Source organism: Nilaparvata lugens, chromosome 13 (assembly GCF_014356525.2).
Source record: "Nilaparvata lugens isolate BPH chromosome 13, ASM1435652v1, whole genome shotgun sequence".
Lineage (NCBI taxonomy): Eukaryota > Metazoa > Arthropoda > Insecta > Hemiptera > Delphacidae > Nilaparvata > Nilaparvata lugens.
In genome coordinates, this window is record NC_052516.1 from 25,574,174 (window position 1) to 25,591,681 (window position 17,508).

The window sequence follows — 17,508 nt, forward strand, 5'->3', positions numbered from 1 at the left end:
TTATTCTTGTATAAAATTCTTGTATCAGATAGGAAAGAGCTTACATAGGCAACATGATTATGTAGGTTATGACCATTTCAATGGACATCTTCAGCCTGTTGTCGATCATTTTATATGTATGATTTGAGCCTATATTGTAAATTGATAATAATTATTCTACAGATGGTTCTGTCACTAAAATGCGTCTCAAATTTCAGAAACATGAGGGGGATACAGAAACAAATTCAAGTGTCACCTGTATTTGCTGGAAGTTTCTCCTGAGTGTATTGTCGCCAGGAGCCTGGACAATCGACGATGGTTCTCCGGCTGTAGGCTGTTCTTCTTCTTCATTCTCACTCCCACTGTACCGATAATCTTCCCTCTCTGTAGACAAAAATGACGCAAACATTTGAGAACTAAACTATAAAATAAGAAACGACTATTCAAAATTGATAGAAGAAGTGAAGATTGAATAAAACTTCTAGAATTTTTTATTATATTGATAATGTTATGACAACCATTTTCTGTTACTTCAATTGATAATTGGCAAGTTGAAATATTTTTAATGAATATGGGTATCTATAGTGAGGTCCACGTTATAATGGCAGTGTAGAAAGATAGGAGAACGTAACCGATCCTCACTGTCTTGTCAATGCCTTTTTGACGGTAGCTGATACAGGTTTATTAATGTAATATTATTTGATTATTCTCAATTAAAATAATCAATTATATTTTATTAAGCAAGAAATTATATTTATCAATAATTTCATAATGAATTTCAATTATTAAGATGAGATATTTTGTAAATTAATAGTTAATTCTACATTGTTAAAAGACGATCTGGCAACAAAGCAAAGCGAGAAAAAGAGATAGGGTTATTCGCTTTGTTGAATGATAGACAAGAATAGCAATACCATTGCTAATCAAACCCTGCCATTATAACGTGGACCTCACTATAGACTACCCACCAATCAACCACAATATCAAATTTACAACAAAAAAATACAAAGAATTTGGTAGGTATCGGCTACACAGAAATTGTACCTATAATTCTTTTAACGTTGATTTTATTCTGTTTAAGAATGATAATGTGATAATCAAGTTGAATTTAATACACGTATCAAGAGCAAAACATTCAATTTCTTTAGACAAAACTGATTCTAGTTCATTTCTTAGTATGTCAAGTTTTCAGTTCGTAAAGTTTTCAATTGAACGAATGACATTCACTTAGAAATGAGTTTCTCAAGTCTCTCAAGAAATTGTTAAAATGGGCACTTTATGAACTGATATCATAAGGAACTGAGACGCCCCTCCCTCTAGAACGCTCCAAGTTCTCGACTTTGTCTCGAACTTGAAAACTGCGGTCTCAAACCGGCAAACACGCATTCCACTTTTCATCAGTTGATTTCTATCTGTATCTTACTGTTTCTGTACAAATACATATATAATCAGCTGATTTAAAGCGAAATGCGCGTGTTCGTGGCGCTCAAGTCTGTAAGTAGCTTTATACTTGACCCTACCCTTGCCTAACCCTTTCATGATCTCTATCTTCTACCATGTTATAATGTAAACATTACAACTTATAGGCCTACTGAACCCCTCCCTTGGTAACCCTTCAATGATATCTATATCCGACCTTGTTATAATGTAAACATTACAACATCACACTTAATTCGTAAGAGCTTCTTTTTCGTAATGGATTTTCAGAACTATACTATAGTCTTCCCAAATTATCTTTTTTCTTCAGGCTACTTTTGAATTTAAATAAAAATCTAAGTACCCTTTTTAAATTATATTATACCGGGTGATTCAAAAAGGGCTTTACAACTTTGAAAATTCATATACATCTTATTAAACAAGGTACAGAGCTGGTTTTGGTGTTGTTTTAAAGTAAACACTTCAAATTTTTTCACCATAAACTAAAAATTTTCTATGTGACTTCCGTTGGTTATCCTGCAGACATCCCATCGATAGTCGATTTCTTCCCAGACTCGCACTAGCATTCCAGGTGTAACTTGCTCAACAGCAGCGCAAATCCTTGCTCCAAGTTCAGGTAGACTGGCTGGCAAAGGAGGTACAAACACCATATCTTTTATGAAACCCTACAAGAAAAAATTCAGCGATGTTAGTATGGGGAACGAGGGGGCCATGCAATTGGCGCATTACGGCCAATCCACTGATTTGGAAAGCGGTCATTAAGAAAATCCCGGACGTCAGTGAGATAGTTCGGTGGTTGCCCGATGTTAGGGGGTGTTCGTAGAGTATACTTAGGTAAATATGTACTCACTGAGGCAGAAGTAGTTGAGTGGCTAAATGGGAAAGATTGGGGAAAATTGACGAGTTTCTTGAAATTGGCTCTTAAACTTAGAAAAGATTTAATAGAAGAATTCAACTATTAAAACCGACTCCTGGCAGACAGCCTTACAGGTTATGCCATAATAATGTCTTTTTTTCTTATTATGTTAAAGGTGTTTTATTTAGTTTTTGCTATTTCTTTATATGAATTTCATTTTTTTTAATATGTTTGAATCATCAATAAAGTCATTTTTACTACTACTACTACTACTACTACTACTACTACTACTACTACTACTACTACTAGTGAAGTGGTGCGCCATCTTGCATAAAGAAAACATTTCATTCTAAGTAATCCTCATCGATCTGCGGTATCAAAAATGTTTGCAACATATTATCAAGGTACACTATGACCTTTTTCAAACCAAAACACACAGCTAGAACGCTCGGTTTCAGTGAAGGCAGCAATCTTTGACGTTACTGCCGCTAGCGCTTGTGCGGCGCGACCAGGCACTAGCGGACTACACGAGTCAAAACTTGGAGTGTTTTCCTTTAAAACAACACCAAAACCAGCTCTGTACCTTGTTTAATAAGATTTATATGAATTTTCAAAGTTGTAAAGTCCTTTTTAAATCACCCGGTATAATAATGGCATTAGTAGCCGAAACATGTCGTGACTAATTTAAAAAAGGGTACTTAGATTTCAATATTTATTTATATAGCCTAGTCTTCCCATTATGCAACGGTCTCTACATTTCAGTACAACTTTTCAAAGGCAAAGTTTGCGCCCTAGGCTGACCTTTCTCCTGCTTGCGCTTCTTGCAGCGGTCGATGTGGTCCTTGAGCTGGATGCGCACCTGGCGTTCGGTGGGCTGGTCGCGGATGAAGGCGTGCTTCAACAGCTGCTCCGTGTAGGGCCGCTGGTGGTAATCCTTCACCAGCACTGTCTCTATGAAACCTGTACAACCAATCAAATCAATCCAACCCATAGAACCAATCCACAATCAATTAAAAGTAAATTCAATTTAAATTACCATTATACAAAATAATATAAAAGCTTGAATCAGAATTACTAGTGAACCCTGGCGAAGTCGCTCAAAATGCCGCTGATATTCTGTCAGCTATTCCATTGGATAATTACATAGCCACCTCTAATACAAGGCCCTGGCCTACGATATTGCAACGTCGCAGTGTAGGCCTATAATCTAATACATGATTAGTGAAAAAGATTTAAAAAAATACCAGCTGATCTTTTCCACCAATCATGTATTGAATTATAGGCCTACACTGCGACGTTGCAATATCGTAGGCCAGGGCATTGTATTAGAGGTGGCTATGATTATTATCATTAAACGAAAATCTCAATTAAGTGCTGTAAATCACCCCGAAGACTTCTGCCACTGCAAATATTGACAACAGGGTAAACAGCTAGATGAAAATTCGATGAGCGCTACTATAAAAATATTATTTGTATGGACTGGCGAATTTCCGTCGTCTTCACCCTGTTTTCAATATTTGCAGTAGCAGAAGTCTTCGGGGGTGATTTACGTTCAATAATCATTATTCATTAATTATCATATTTACAAATTCCAATATATTTTTATCTGCATTCTAATGAAAATAGTGGGAAGTCAAGAGACAGATATCCGCAGACGTCTGTAGACAGACGGAGGAAAACTTCCTCCCCAGGTGTTCGACGTCCATCTGTCTCCATAATATGTTTGCTGATTTGTAATTTTTGTAATAATGATAATATCGAGTAACCTGGCTGGCTCAGGTCTGGTGTCAGAGTTTTCAGGACGCAACTGATCAATTTCAGGGCCACTGACATAGCCTAACGACTATCATTTGTAATGATAGATAACAATTATTTTTGTTACGCACTTTCAATGTCATCCTGTTACATCCAAAAAATGGACGAAGGAGTGAGTCAATTTCGTTGGCCAAAGAACTCTACCTTTATAATGGTTCAAACAAAATATACAAAATACCCTGCACTCGGTTTTAATCTTTTAAGAGACCTTCTGTAGTTAATATTAAAACGTATTTATTTCTGGACTGAAAAGTAGACTCAAATCAATTCAAGTGGATAGCATAACCTATAATTTTTATTCATTCATAACTCTACCTTCATTGTATTATCATTCACCTCGGCTTAAAATACTTCTAGGAAGTCGCCTTTGTAAAATAATAAATAAATATTAATGCTATTTTACTTTCAACTTATTTTGTTTGATTTTCAATTGTATTTATATAATTGTAGACATGTATGCATATTGTTTAGAAGGAAAAATAAACTATTGATTCATTTTTTAATTGAAAATATTTTGTAGTAACAGAAATTAGCTTCTACTGAAATGAATTCAATTATTTATCAATTTTACTGACCGTGAAACTTCTTGGCCCACTTTTTGGACTTGAGCCTGGGAGGTTGGTTCCTTGGAATGAGGAATAGCGCTCTCATTGGATGCAGATCACACAGTGGAGGCTGTGATTCGGCCATTTCCAATGCCGTAATTCCTGTAAAAATCAATAAAAAAGATTAATAGTATAATAAATTAATTATGATAACACCTACTTGAAAATGCATGACCGGGTTTCACCGTTATACTAAATTTCTACTCAGACGTGGTAGACAAAAAAAACTGAGAACAAAAACAGACTGTTCGGGCCGATGGAAAAAGCGACCATTCTGCCTCTACAGTAGAAATCCAATTATCCGAGCTCCGACTATCCGAATCGCCGGTTATCCGAATCACTTTCAGAAAAAAAATGTCCAAAAAAAGTCTAAGTGCGCTATTATTCTTCCCCCCCGCGAAGCCGGTGTTTGCGCGTTCGCTCACTATTGTCCTTCCCTCCGCAAAGACAGTGTAGTAAAACATGTGAAAATATCGTGTTTCTTTCATTTAATTCAATAAAAAATAATGCAATATCAAAACGTGGCTTTTTTATCTCCACTGGCTTTTTTTAAAAAAAACTCCGATTATACGAATATTTGATTATCCGAATGGGTCCCGGTCCCCATTAATTCGGATAATTGGAGTTATCTTTGCCACTGTATGAACATTCCCTAAATCTTTTCGTGTTTCCCAACATTCATTCTGAATGTTATAACTGTAGCTATAGACCGTATTCATTGGAAAGTGAACTGCAGTATAGGACTGATAAGAAGATCCCCAGTTATTCGGTGCGGGGAAGGGAGGAGGTAAAAGAAGACAACTGCGCATGCCTGACTGCTCTATTCCTAGTTAGAAAATTGGTTGGTTGACTCAAATAGCTGGATACAACTCAGCTGTATCATCAAATGTTATTGCTACGCATAATAGCGTATTGATACTGTGGAGGGGGTAAATCGATCCAGGAATCAAGTTGAGAGCCTGGGACTGTAGGTAGAAAAAGATAAAAGATAGGGCGAAGGGCCATTTTATTTTTTATTGATGAGTCTGTATTGTTGTAAATATGCTTTAGTAATTAACACTTTATTACATTTTACATTCATGAACAAGATAAAAATAAAATACTAGACTACATGAATTTGGAACGTTCATCACAAAACTCTTACTTGTTATCTTTTCATAAAACTGTTTGTTGCCAAAACAGTCACCTTGACAACCGTGCTCACATGATAAGTATCATGTAGGGCTAGCCTACATCGGTATTATTGTAAAACAAAATACAAATACACATACATAATAATTATTACTCACATACAAATGTTGCTAATAATAAACTTATAAGTAAATAAATAATTATTATAAGCCACTATAGTTATAAGTGTTGGGGTGAACATAATATCCTAAATAAATATTGTATTCTATTCTTTGTCTATTGACAGACAAGGATGGCAAACAAATGTTAATCAGGTGCTGACTTTATAACGAGAATCTAACCATAGAACATATTTTCTAATAAAATCAACATAAAAACTTTTAGTACTTTTTTTAAAGTTTTTAATAAAAGGTTACTAAAAGTTCTTATATTGCTTTTATTTGAATCAAGTAGCCCATAAAAGCAAAATGATTTTAACATATTTTCTGTCTCTGTCCAGCAGATCCAAATTGGTAATAATTATAAAGTATATATATTTCTCCACATTGTAAAGTGTAGTATGGTATATAGGGATTTACCCAAACTCCATAGATCACTCCTGTTGTCGTAGGTGGCATCTGGGTTCTCATCACAGGCGATCACCTCGGGTGCCATCCAGTAGGGTGTGCCAATAAATGTGTTGCGCCGCCCTATGGTTCGGTCCAGCTGTGCACTCACACCAAAGTCAACTGCAAGCAAACATTAAACACAATATTTATTTAACAAAAATGACAAAACAACTTAATCATAAAATTATTGGAAACAAAAAAAAAAGGCTTAGCCCTTACTATTCCATTCCAGAATTTTGATTGCATATTAGTCCAAAAGAGGTTATGATTCTTCAGCAGTTTTAAATACATACATTTTGATCCCAAAACAAGAGATCTTGAATTTAGAATGTTCATATAGGAAATATATTAATGATATATTCAATCAGAAATAATAGCAGATAAAAACAACTACAAATATGTATTATCTAATTGACAATCATTAGAATTGTACTTGAGACCCTAGCCAGTTTACTTCCTACTTTCAAAAGGAGACACTTTAATCTCTAATTTCAAAAATAAGCTCTCACTCCCTAGAAAGACTATAGAGAGGTCCACAGTGAAGAAAGATGGAAGAAAAACGTTGCCGAGCCTCTGTCTTGTCAATGCCTTCTATGGACGGTGGCAGATACAAGTTTATTGATGAAATATTAACTTATCATTCTCGTTTAAAATAATACATTACATTTTATTAAACAAGAAAGTTTATATTTTATTAAACAATAAACAATTATTTTTAATAATTTCATAATGGATCCACATAATTAAGGTGAAATATTTTAATTATCAATTCTACATTGTTAAAAGACAATCTGGCAACAGAGCAAAGCGAGAAAGAGATAGGGCTATCTGCTTTGTTGAATGAAAGACAAGGATAGCAATACCATTGCTAACCAAACACTGCCATTATAACGTGGACCTCACTATAGTACTCAATCTGTCAAATGGTGTTACTCAAGACACTTGGATACTTTAATCCCTTCTTCCAGAAGGACTGTAGTTACTTTACTCCATAGACCAGGGAGAAAAATAGTAGCAGTCTCCAGAAAAATAAAATTCAGGTGCTGACTTTATAACGAGAATCTAACCATAGAACATATTTTCTAATAAAACAACATAAAAACTTTTAGTACTTTTTTAAAGTTTTTAATAAAAGGTTACTAAAAGTTCTTATATTGCTTTTATTTGAATCAAGTAGCCCATAAAAGCAAAATGATTTTAACATATTTTCTGTCTCTGTCCAGCAGAGCCAAATTGGTAATAATTATAAAGTATATATATTTCTCCACATTGTAAAGTGTAGTATGGTATATAGGGATTTACCCAAACTCCATAGATCACTCCTGTTGTCGTAGGTGGCATCTGGGTTCTCATCACAGGCGATCACCTCGGGTGCCATCCAGTAGGGTGTGCCAATAAATGTGTTGCGCCGCCCTATGGTTCGGTCCAGCTGTGCACTCACACCAAAGTCAACTGCAAGCAAACATTAAACACAATATTTATTTAACAAAAATGACAAAACAACTTAATCATAAAATTATTGGAAACAAAAAAAAGGCTTAGCCCTTACTATTCCATTCCAGAATTTTGATTGCATATTAGTCCAAAAGAGGTTATGATTCTTCAGCAGTTTTAAATACATACATTTTGATCCCAAAACAAGAGATCTTGAATTTAGAATGTTCATATAGGAAATATATTAATGATATATTCAATCAGAAATAATAGCAGATAAAAACAACTACAAATATGTATTATCTAATTGACAATCATTAGAATTGTACTTGAGACCCTAGCCAGTTTACTTCCTACTTTCAAAAGGAGACACTTTAATCTCTAATTTCAAAAATAAGCTCTCAACTCCCTAGAAAGACTATAGAGAGGTCCACAGTGAAGAAAGATGGAAGAAAAACGTTGCCGAGCCTCTGTCTTGTCAATGCCTTCTATGGACGGTGGCAGATACAAGTTTATTGATGAAATATTAACTTATCATTCTCGTTTAAAATAATACATTACATTTTATTAAACAAGAAAGTTTATATTTTATTAAACAATAAACAATTATTTTTAATAATTTCATAATGGATCCACATAATTAAGGTGAAATATTTTAATTATCAATTCTACATTGTTAAAAGACAATCTGGCAACAGAGCAAAGCGAGAAAGAGATAGGGCTATCTGCTTTGTTGAATGAAAGACAAGGATAGCAATACCATTGCTAACCAAACACTGCCATTATAACGTGGACCTCACTATAGTACTCAATCTGTCAAATGGTGTTACTCAAGACACTTGGATACTTTAATCCCTTCTTCCAGAAGGACTGTAGTTACTTTACTCCATAGACCAGGGAGAAAAATAGTAGCAGTCTCCAGAAAAATAAAATTCAGTTGCTGAGAGCAAAGAAGTATGATCTCTAGATAGTAGCTGGAAGAATATGACTCCATTTTTATAGATGATTGATTTGAATAAACTATTAAGGAATATGACTCCATTGTTATTGATTTTTGATTTGTACTCCGTAAAAAATTTCGTCTGACTTGGGATGGACATGCGCAGCAGAGAAGGCATACAGAGGTAGGGATACAACGGCGATGATGTTGCCGTTCTGAATCGATCAGCATTCTCTAATTTCTAGTGAGTATTCAAGCGCTCATGTTAAACTTGAAACGGAGTTTCCTCTCTGAAAGCCTTCAGTCGACTGGCTCTAATCGAATTGGATAAGATTGAAAGTAAAATAGCGAGTGGAATTTTTGTCTTAAGGAATTTAAGTAAATTAAATAATAAGCCTCTATTGAAGTCGGTCTATCATTGCTTGGTGGAGTCACATATTACATATTCAGTGGCCCTATGGGAAGCTAGAGAGAGTAACCTTCAGCAAATTTTCATTTGTCAAAAGAAAGCATTGCGCACTATGTTGAGGTTGCATCCACAATGACATTGTAGGGACTATTTTATTGAAATGGAGATTCTCAGTGTTCCCTGTCTCTATATTTTGGAAATGTGTTTATATATTAGAAGGTGTTCACTACAGACCATTAACAAGACGCATGAATATAATACACGATATAAGAGTACCTTCTCGGAATATCATAGATTGACTTTGTATGAAGAAAAACCCAGTTATATTGGTGGAAAGATGTACCAAGTACTACCAATTCGGTTGCGGGAAATATTAACGATAAAAGAGTTTATACGAAGTTTTAAATTATTTTCTAAAGGAGGAGTGCTTTTATAGTCTGAAGGACTATTTTGACTACTGTAATAGAGTCAAAAAAAGACAAATAGTAATTATATACTAGATATAAATTTCATGAAAAATTAATGGTGTCTCGCTTTTGCTAGCACTTTGACTTGTCTAACGCCGTTGAGGCCAACCAGACGTAATATATATCTATCTATCTATGACAAAGTGGCAACTGCGCTTCTACCTATGCCTCAATCCATCACTGTAATTGGCTGATCTCCCTCCATTTCTCTGCGCCGCATATTCCTCCAAGTCAATAGTTATTTGTACATCTAGAGTGAAAAGTACGACTTTTTCTCCCTGAGGGAAAAGTTTGAAGCCCGAGGCGAAGCCGAGGGCAACAATTTTCCTGAGGGAGAAAAAGTATTTTTCACTCGTGATGTACACAACATTTTTCCTCAATCTACATTTTTTTTATAGAAACTGCAAATAAAATCATTTTAATAACTTACGTATTGGTGACAATGTTTCCTAACAACATAACCTAAAATCTAAAACCTAAAAACTGGCCGTCTGATTGGCACTGCCGATTGCGCTATCTAGCAAAAGTTGTAACAATTATATCAGCTGGGTGTCTACCAAAAATGGCTGACTCCAGATCACGCGGTTCAGATTTGAATTGCAGATCAAAAATATTTGTTGTCTGGTATTTTGAATAGAATAAGATATTTTAAAAATTGTATAAATTTTTATCGTCTACTAATATTAAGAATATAATATCATACAAACATATATTTCATTGATCAAATTTCTGGTTGTGGTATTGAATTCAGTTGACTCAATGACAGACACCTCTTTATGCTTCCTCATCTGAGCTTAGACCTTCTAACCTATTATAATGTAAGTTTTTAAAATAGAGATGCTTCCCATGTTATTTAAATGGAGTCACTTTTACTCCCTAGGGAGTTTTTCTGTTTTTTACTACCGAGAGCGAAAAAGTGACACTTTAGTATTATGTTTCAGGGAGTAAAGTAAGTACTTTAGCCAGTAGGTGGAGGAAAAAGTTATTTTGTACAGAGTATAGATGCACAAGTACTAACTTTACTCCCTAGATGTATTGCTCTAGTATTCAGATAGCATTCTAGTTGCAGAAAGCAAAGTGCGACCTCTGGGATGAGTATGACTATTGTTTTTGATGGGTGGATAAAAGTAAAAGTCTAGTATCCAGTTCGACCAATAGGAGGAATATGATTGATTGATGGTACTGACCCAACTTGACCTCAGCATTGTCGGTGAGCAACACATTCTGTCCCTTGATGTCACGATGTATGACCTTGTTGGAGTGCAGGTAGGCGAGGCCGCGCAGTATCTCGCGACAGATGTAGGCGATCCACTCCTCCTTGAGACTCTGACCCTTGGTGGACTTGACGAGGTCGGTGACTGAGCCGGCGCCGCAGTACTCCATCACCAGCCACAGCTGGTCGTCCTTCCCAGGCGGCGACTTCTTTATGAACGCCCCATAGTAGGTGGCGATGTTACGGTGGTTCGAGTACTGAAACACACACAAAACACGGTCAATTCAAGTAGATGGCAATGTTGTAGTTGTTGAGAATACTAAGGGTGAGTTTCACCAAACTAACGCTTCACTTAGTAATCTCCAGTTTAACACTAACTGATGACTTCAACGAAAAATTAAGAAATTTGATTTGCACACATACAAAATACAGTCAAATAAAAGTACAGGAGGAGATTTCTTGATGAACGCACGTGAAATTTCATAACCTCAACCTTTGAACAACATTAACATTTTATCAAAAATTTTGGAGAGAAATAGTACAGGCTCAGTCTAGTCTTTCCTCCAATGTCATGATTATATTATGATTATAGTGTTTTGTACAATGAATGATAAAGGTGATTCGAGTACTAAAATACACACAAAACGTTTAAATTTCATACCATAAAGCCGGTCTCGGGTTCAAGTGTAAGGGTAAACGCACAGTGAGAAGGACTAGGAAGTGGTCGAGAGAGAGGTACCTCAATGGGTTGGTTATGGGGACAAGTAGTAAATTGTTCAAGGTTCCAGTGGTAAATTGTTTCAGTTCCAGGGGTAAATTGTTCCAGTTTTCAAGTTCCAGGGGTAAATTTCGAGGTGTGGTCGAGAGAGAGGTACCTCAATGGGTTCGTTCTGGGAACAAGTGGTAAATTGTTCAAGTTGCAGGGGAAAATTGTTTCAGTTCCAGGGGTAAATTGTTCCAGTTCCAGTGGTGAATTGTTTCAGTTCCAATGATAATTTATTTATCAGATAATTATATTTACAGAGGTAAATTTATTGTTCCAGTTCCAGTGATAATTTTTTTCAGTTCCAGGGGTAAATTGTTTCAGTTCCAGTGGTTAATTGTTCAAGTTCCAATGAAAAATTGTTCAAGTTCCAGTGGTAAATTGTTCCAGTATCAGGGATAATTATTCAATTTCCAGGAGTAAATTGTCCAGTTCCAGGGGTGAATTGTTTCAGTTCCAGTGGTAAATTGTTCAAGTTCCAGGGGTAAATTGTTTCAGTTCCGGTTGTAAATTGTTCAAGTTCCAGTGGTAAATTGTTCCAGTTCCAATGAAAAATTGTTCAAACTCCAATGAAAAATTGTTCAAGTTCCAGTGGTAAATTGTTTCAGTTCCAGGGGTAAATTTATCCAGTTCCAGTGGTGAATTGTTTCAGTTGTAGTGATAAATTGTTTCAGTTCCATTGGTAAATCGTTCAAGTTCCAGAGGTAAATTGTTCCAGTTCTAGTGGTAAATTGTTCCAGTTCCAGTGGTAAATTGTTCCATGTCACGTGACTTGTGGAAATCACTACTTGTTACACTCATCGAACGCCACTTCAAAATCTTTGGTTCAAGATTTTGGCACACACTTTACTAGTTGATTTCAACCAAAGAGTGTCGTTTACTAGCTGCGTAAATGAACAAAGGCTGCTTTAGAAAGTTACCTTGTAGGGAAGTGTGCACTTCTTCCACTTCATCACACCCTTATATTTTACAGAAAACCAATCATATAACGAATAATAATTATTATTTAACATTATTTTGTTGGTTATGTATTATGTGGCTTCTGTTGCAAGAATTTATTTATTGGTGAACTAACATAATATTCTATTCTATTTGGTAAGGTAGATCAAATCGCATGCACAGATGGTTCATCCTATCAACCAATAACACAAGCTATCAGCGCATGCACAGAAGGTTCATCCTATCAACCAATGACAGCTATTCCATTGTGGTACATTCTGAATGCACCGCGGTCATTGTGCAAGGCAGGTTTTATCTACCGGTAACTGGATTTTGGAAAATTTACTCACAAAATGGCTCCCATGGGACGCAGAACTTTCTACCGCTAGTCACAATTTACCACTTGAAACAATATGGGTGTGTGAGGAAAATACCATAATTCAGCGATCTCTCATTTTTTCAAGGGAGTCTCATTGTCTTTCACGTCAAAAAACGTATGGGGCAGCGTAGAAGAGCTTCCGCAATGATAACTTCAAATCTTCATTCAATACAAAAATCTGAGCAGCGGGAAACCATAAAATTCATACAATAATGAACGATAAAGATGGTCTTAAAAATATTAGTGGACATGATTAGGGAAACATTAATTACAACATAAGAATCACAGAAGGCAAGATTAATCAAGAAGGCATGTCTATAACAATCATTATTAAAGATGAAATTTTTTTCTGTTTTTTTTTGGCAATAAAACATTTATTATTATTACTCTAGATTATGATTTTGGGAGTATTTGATGGCCTAACATTTTTTTCAGAATGTCAGTTAATTCTATTCAAGAAAATATAGTTACACATTGAATTGAAAATACTTTAATGGAATTTATGAAATTATTTGTTTCTTTTACATAATCAATATTTAATGACTCAATAGTACCATAGAGAAACAATAGCGTAAGTAGATATCCCATGGTATAGGGCGTTTAAGTCGCAACTTTTACTGTTATCTGAAGCCTATTACTGTCGATTATTGTCGATTTTTACTGTTTTGACCGGGTAAGAGTGTATGAACGGCACAATATGAGAGACTACCAGCCTCATTAAGCTTCACGGGAAAGAACTACGTGGACTGTTAGCTTACTACTGTTAGCTTAAGATAACAGTAAAAGTTGCGACATAAACGCCCTATACCATGGGATATCTACTTATGCTATTGTTTCTCTATAATAGTACACTATCTATATTTTCCATTTGATGTAACATAATATTTTTCTGATAAGGAATTCTATCATATCAGTCACAAAAATGCAACAATTTTTTTTTTAATTTATTCGGACCTTGAACACTTCCAACACTAAGATTTCAATAAGAATCTACTAATTTGAATTTTCATCATACAAAACTGTATGAGCTAATACATAACTGTTTACGCTACTCTTTCACAGGGAAAGTAAACAAATGACTTCATTGTTAATGCTGCCAAGCTAACCGGAATGCTGTCTATCAACTCTTATCTCTCAACACAAGAATTGACCCTATTCAACAACAGTAAAATTCACTTTCAACTGTCAGCATTAGTTGAATAGTATTATTTATAAAGGGAAACTGACACTTTAAAGTGCATCTCATTATAGTTAAGGGTCAAATTATGTCTTCCAAAGATTCACTTTCAACTGTCAGGATAAGTTAAATGGTGCGAATAGATGTTATTCTCATAAGAAATACAGACAGTTTGGAGTGGATCCCACTTTAGGAAGTATATATACATATTTACTAATGTTTCCAACGGTCTAAACATACCTACAACATAAAATCCTAGAAGACTCATCTTACAAACGGAAATGATAAGCGACGGGCTAGATTTTTCGTTTTCATCATTTTTACTGATAATAATTAGTCGTCATTATAGTAATCTAAATATAGTTATTGAACAGCACCCGCGGAATGTCACATAGTTTTAGGAAGAATGTCAATAAAATTTGTTTGATGATAAATGAGCCAAGGTTACTAGACGATTTTATTATTCCATCGTTCGAAATTATTTATGAAAAGAAAATTCAGAATATTGTCCATATAAACTTTTTAATTACTAGACGATTAATTATTTATAGGTGATGGTTTCTTGATTCATTCCGATGTATTAACACACATTTTTTCTATGTCTTTCACACGACATGCAGTCATGTGACATACATAGAAAAAAGTGGATTAATTTATTAATCCATCGTTCGAAAATGATTCAATATTCAGAATATTGTCCACATACTAACTTTTCTCTGTGGGGCTATTAAAATTATTTAAAAAAAAATAAAAGTTGTCAAGATTCCTTTTTCATTTTATTAAAATATCATAACTCAAGATGAACGAGTTGTGATCTAATAGAATAAAAAAGGGTACCTGATAACTTTTATTGAGTTTTAATGGTGTCCACATTTATACATTTTTCGATCAGTCAAACTTGAATAAATTTATAATGAAGTAAGGCAAGTCAAACAACCGACATTTTATGGGAAGTGAAACAATGTATCTGAATTCAATTATCTAACTTGGACTATCAAGTCTATATATCTATATGACGACCTAAATATTAGTTATTCACTGGTTCAAGACAGAGTATTATTTATTTAAATTTCTCAAGTCTCACAAATGATAGTTCACATAAAAACAAATATAAAAAAATGCATAGTTCAATGCAGAATTGGAAATTAGTCTATGTACAAGAAGTACACCAAAGTAGAAGAAGTAATACATATTGTCTGAATATTTACCTTCTTTAGAACGTTTATTTCAAGTTTTATTTCCTCCTCTTCTTCCTGCAAAAAATGAAGAATTTGGATCACCATAATATCAAAAATTATTAAATCAAAATGTAAAATCACAGATACTGATATATGTGGGATCCAGCTTCATACTTCTCACTTCAACAATGTTAAGAAGTTCATCTAAAGTTTCACGTTAAGACTGGATCCCAAAAAATAGAATTTAGTATCAGTTCATGAAATTCATTAGAATAAAAAATAGTATTACTATATTTACTACTAAATATAAGTACTACTAAAGACTAATACGTCTTTTATTTCCGAAACAAGTCGTTCTCAACAGAAACAAGGGGTTAACTTTTTAGTAGTTAATTCAATAAAAAACTATTGAGTAGCTCTATTAAAATAATGTGTAACAAAGTAAAAGTACAATTTTATTTAATGTATTACAATATTCTTGTAATATTGTATATTATACTATCAAGTTTTAATGCAGCATTGTACAACTATGTCTTGAAATGGCACCAGCTGGAAAACTCAGCAGGACCCAACATAATAGCCTACATTAAGGGCCGGTTTCCGAGCTCGGGATTTAGATAAGTTCTAGATTTTAAACAGCTGGAGTCAGAAAAGTGGCTTTCAGAAACGGGGGCGTAGTCGCAGTTTTTATGACAATCTTTATTTTCTCATTTCTATAATTGGAAACGTTTTTCCTTGACAAAATTAAACATTCCTAAATAATTCAAAATAGCTGAAACTACACCATTTTCTCTTCATTTTATTTTGGGTTCAATTTTCTAGTTTTTCGAAATTTAATTTAAACGTGACTATGACTATGACTACGACTACGCCCCGTTTCGGAAAGCCACTTTTCTGACTCCAGCTGTTGGCTATAAAGTCTAGAACATACAACATATTTAACAATATGTTAACATATGTTTTTTCCTAATATATTGATTGATTGGGTAAATCAGTATATATAGTACCTCGGTAACATCCATAACTTTGATGGCCGCCAACTGGCCCGTCTTGGTATGCCTCCCCTTGTACACCTGGCCGTAGGTGCCATTTCCCACCACCTCGATCAGCTCAAATATACCCGCTGGATCCTGCAACAATAAACAATCAATCAATTAAATCGGACAACAAATATTCTTTATTCATTTATACAATAAGTACATAATCAAAATTTTAGGGATAGGAAAGAATAAGGCAACCTTGTGCTATTCCTCTCCCAGATAACACATAGTCCGACATAGGTTAATCAAACATTTATAAATTAAAAAAGTACCAAAACAAAACATTCTGTATTGGTTGCTCAAAAGCCTGTTGAATGTTAACCGTAATTAAATTTCTCAATAATCAATATTTTTGAAAAAACCTTCTCTGATTGGTTCTCGGGTGATTCAATGACTTTCTTTGATTCAAGCTTTCTTTTGAAAATGCCTTCTCTAAGTTTTTTCTCAAGATTTAAATTCAATGTAAATAAGATTTTAGGCATCCGAACTAACTAAGACTAAGACCGGACTTAATTAACTTATGATTCAGGAAAGATGTGAAACTAACGTATGTAGAAGTAGACAGCTGTGACTATGGAATGTATATGCAGTGGACAAGTCGCTAAATGAAAAAATGACGTAAACTTCAAGTGACATTTTAATCTACATATAAAAGCGAAATGGCACTCACTCACTGACTGACTGACTCACTCACTCACTCGCAGAACTAAAAATCTACCGGACCAAAAACGTTCAAATTTGGTAGGTATGTTCAGTTGGCCCTTTAGAGGCGCACTAAGAAATCTTTTGGCAATATTTCAACTCTAAGGGTGGTTTTTAAGGGTTTAAAGTTCGTCTTTTAGCATGTATATTCTTCTTATTCTCTTAATTATAATTGAAAAATGTCCATACCATATGTTAATATAGAACTATAATCTAGAGAGAGTACCTCTTCGAAACAGTTGTTAACTGTTAACTAAATTAATAATTTTGTCAGGTTGGCATTAAGTTGAGTTGACTTTGTTAGGTTGGCACCAAGTTGAAGATTGAAATGCATTTATCGCGGAAAAATTGATTGGGCCCTGCTTCTTCAATCAGAGCTATTCCTGGGAATATTATATTACTAGCCATCAGGCTCGCTTCGCTCGCCATACCCGTT

At 34.6% G+C, this 17,508-nt stretch overlaps 1 protein-coding gene across 7 annotated transcripts in view; it reads right to left on the reverse strand.

Annotated features, from left to right (window-relative positions):
* LOC111054805 (serine/threonine-protein kinase mig-15) overlaps positions 1 to 17,508 on the reverse strand; it is a 66,593-nt gene that overhangs the window by 44,912 nt on the left and 4,173 nt on the right. For 6 of the 7 annotated variants that reach the window (XM_039440124.1, XM_039440125.1, XM_039440123.1 and 3 more), the window contains exons 1-4: positions 6,402 to 6,546; positions 4,663 to 4,794; positions 3,074 to 3,232; positions 236 to 363 (exon numbers count right to left, since the gene is read on the reverse strand). In XM_039440124.1, coding sequence (XP_039296058.1) covers positions 236 to 363; positions 3,074 to 3,232; positions 4,663 to 4,794; positions 6,402 to 6,477 — 495 coding nt within the window. In that variant the 5' untranslated portion in view covers positions 6,478 to 6,546. Of the gene's footprint in view, positions 1 to 235; positions 364 to 3,073; positions 3,233 to 4,662; positions 4,795 to 6,401; positions 6,547 to 7,733; positions 7,884 to 10,868; positions 11,152 to 15,360; positions 15,406 to 16,337; positions 16,461 to 17,508 lie in introns of those variants that run through there. The other variant, XM_039440127.1, reaches the window with a different exon arrangement.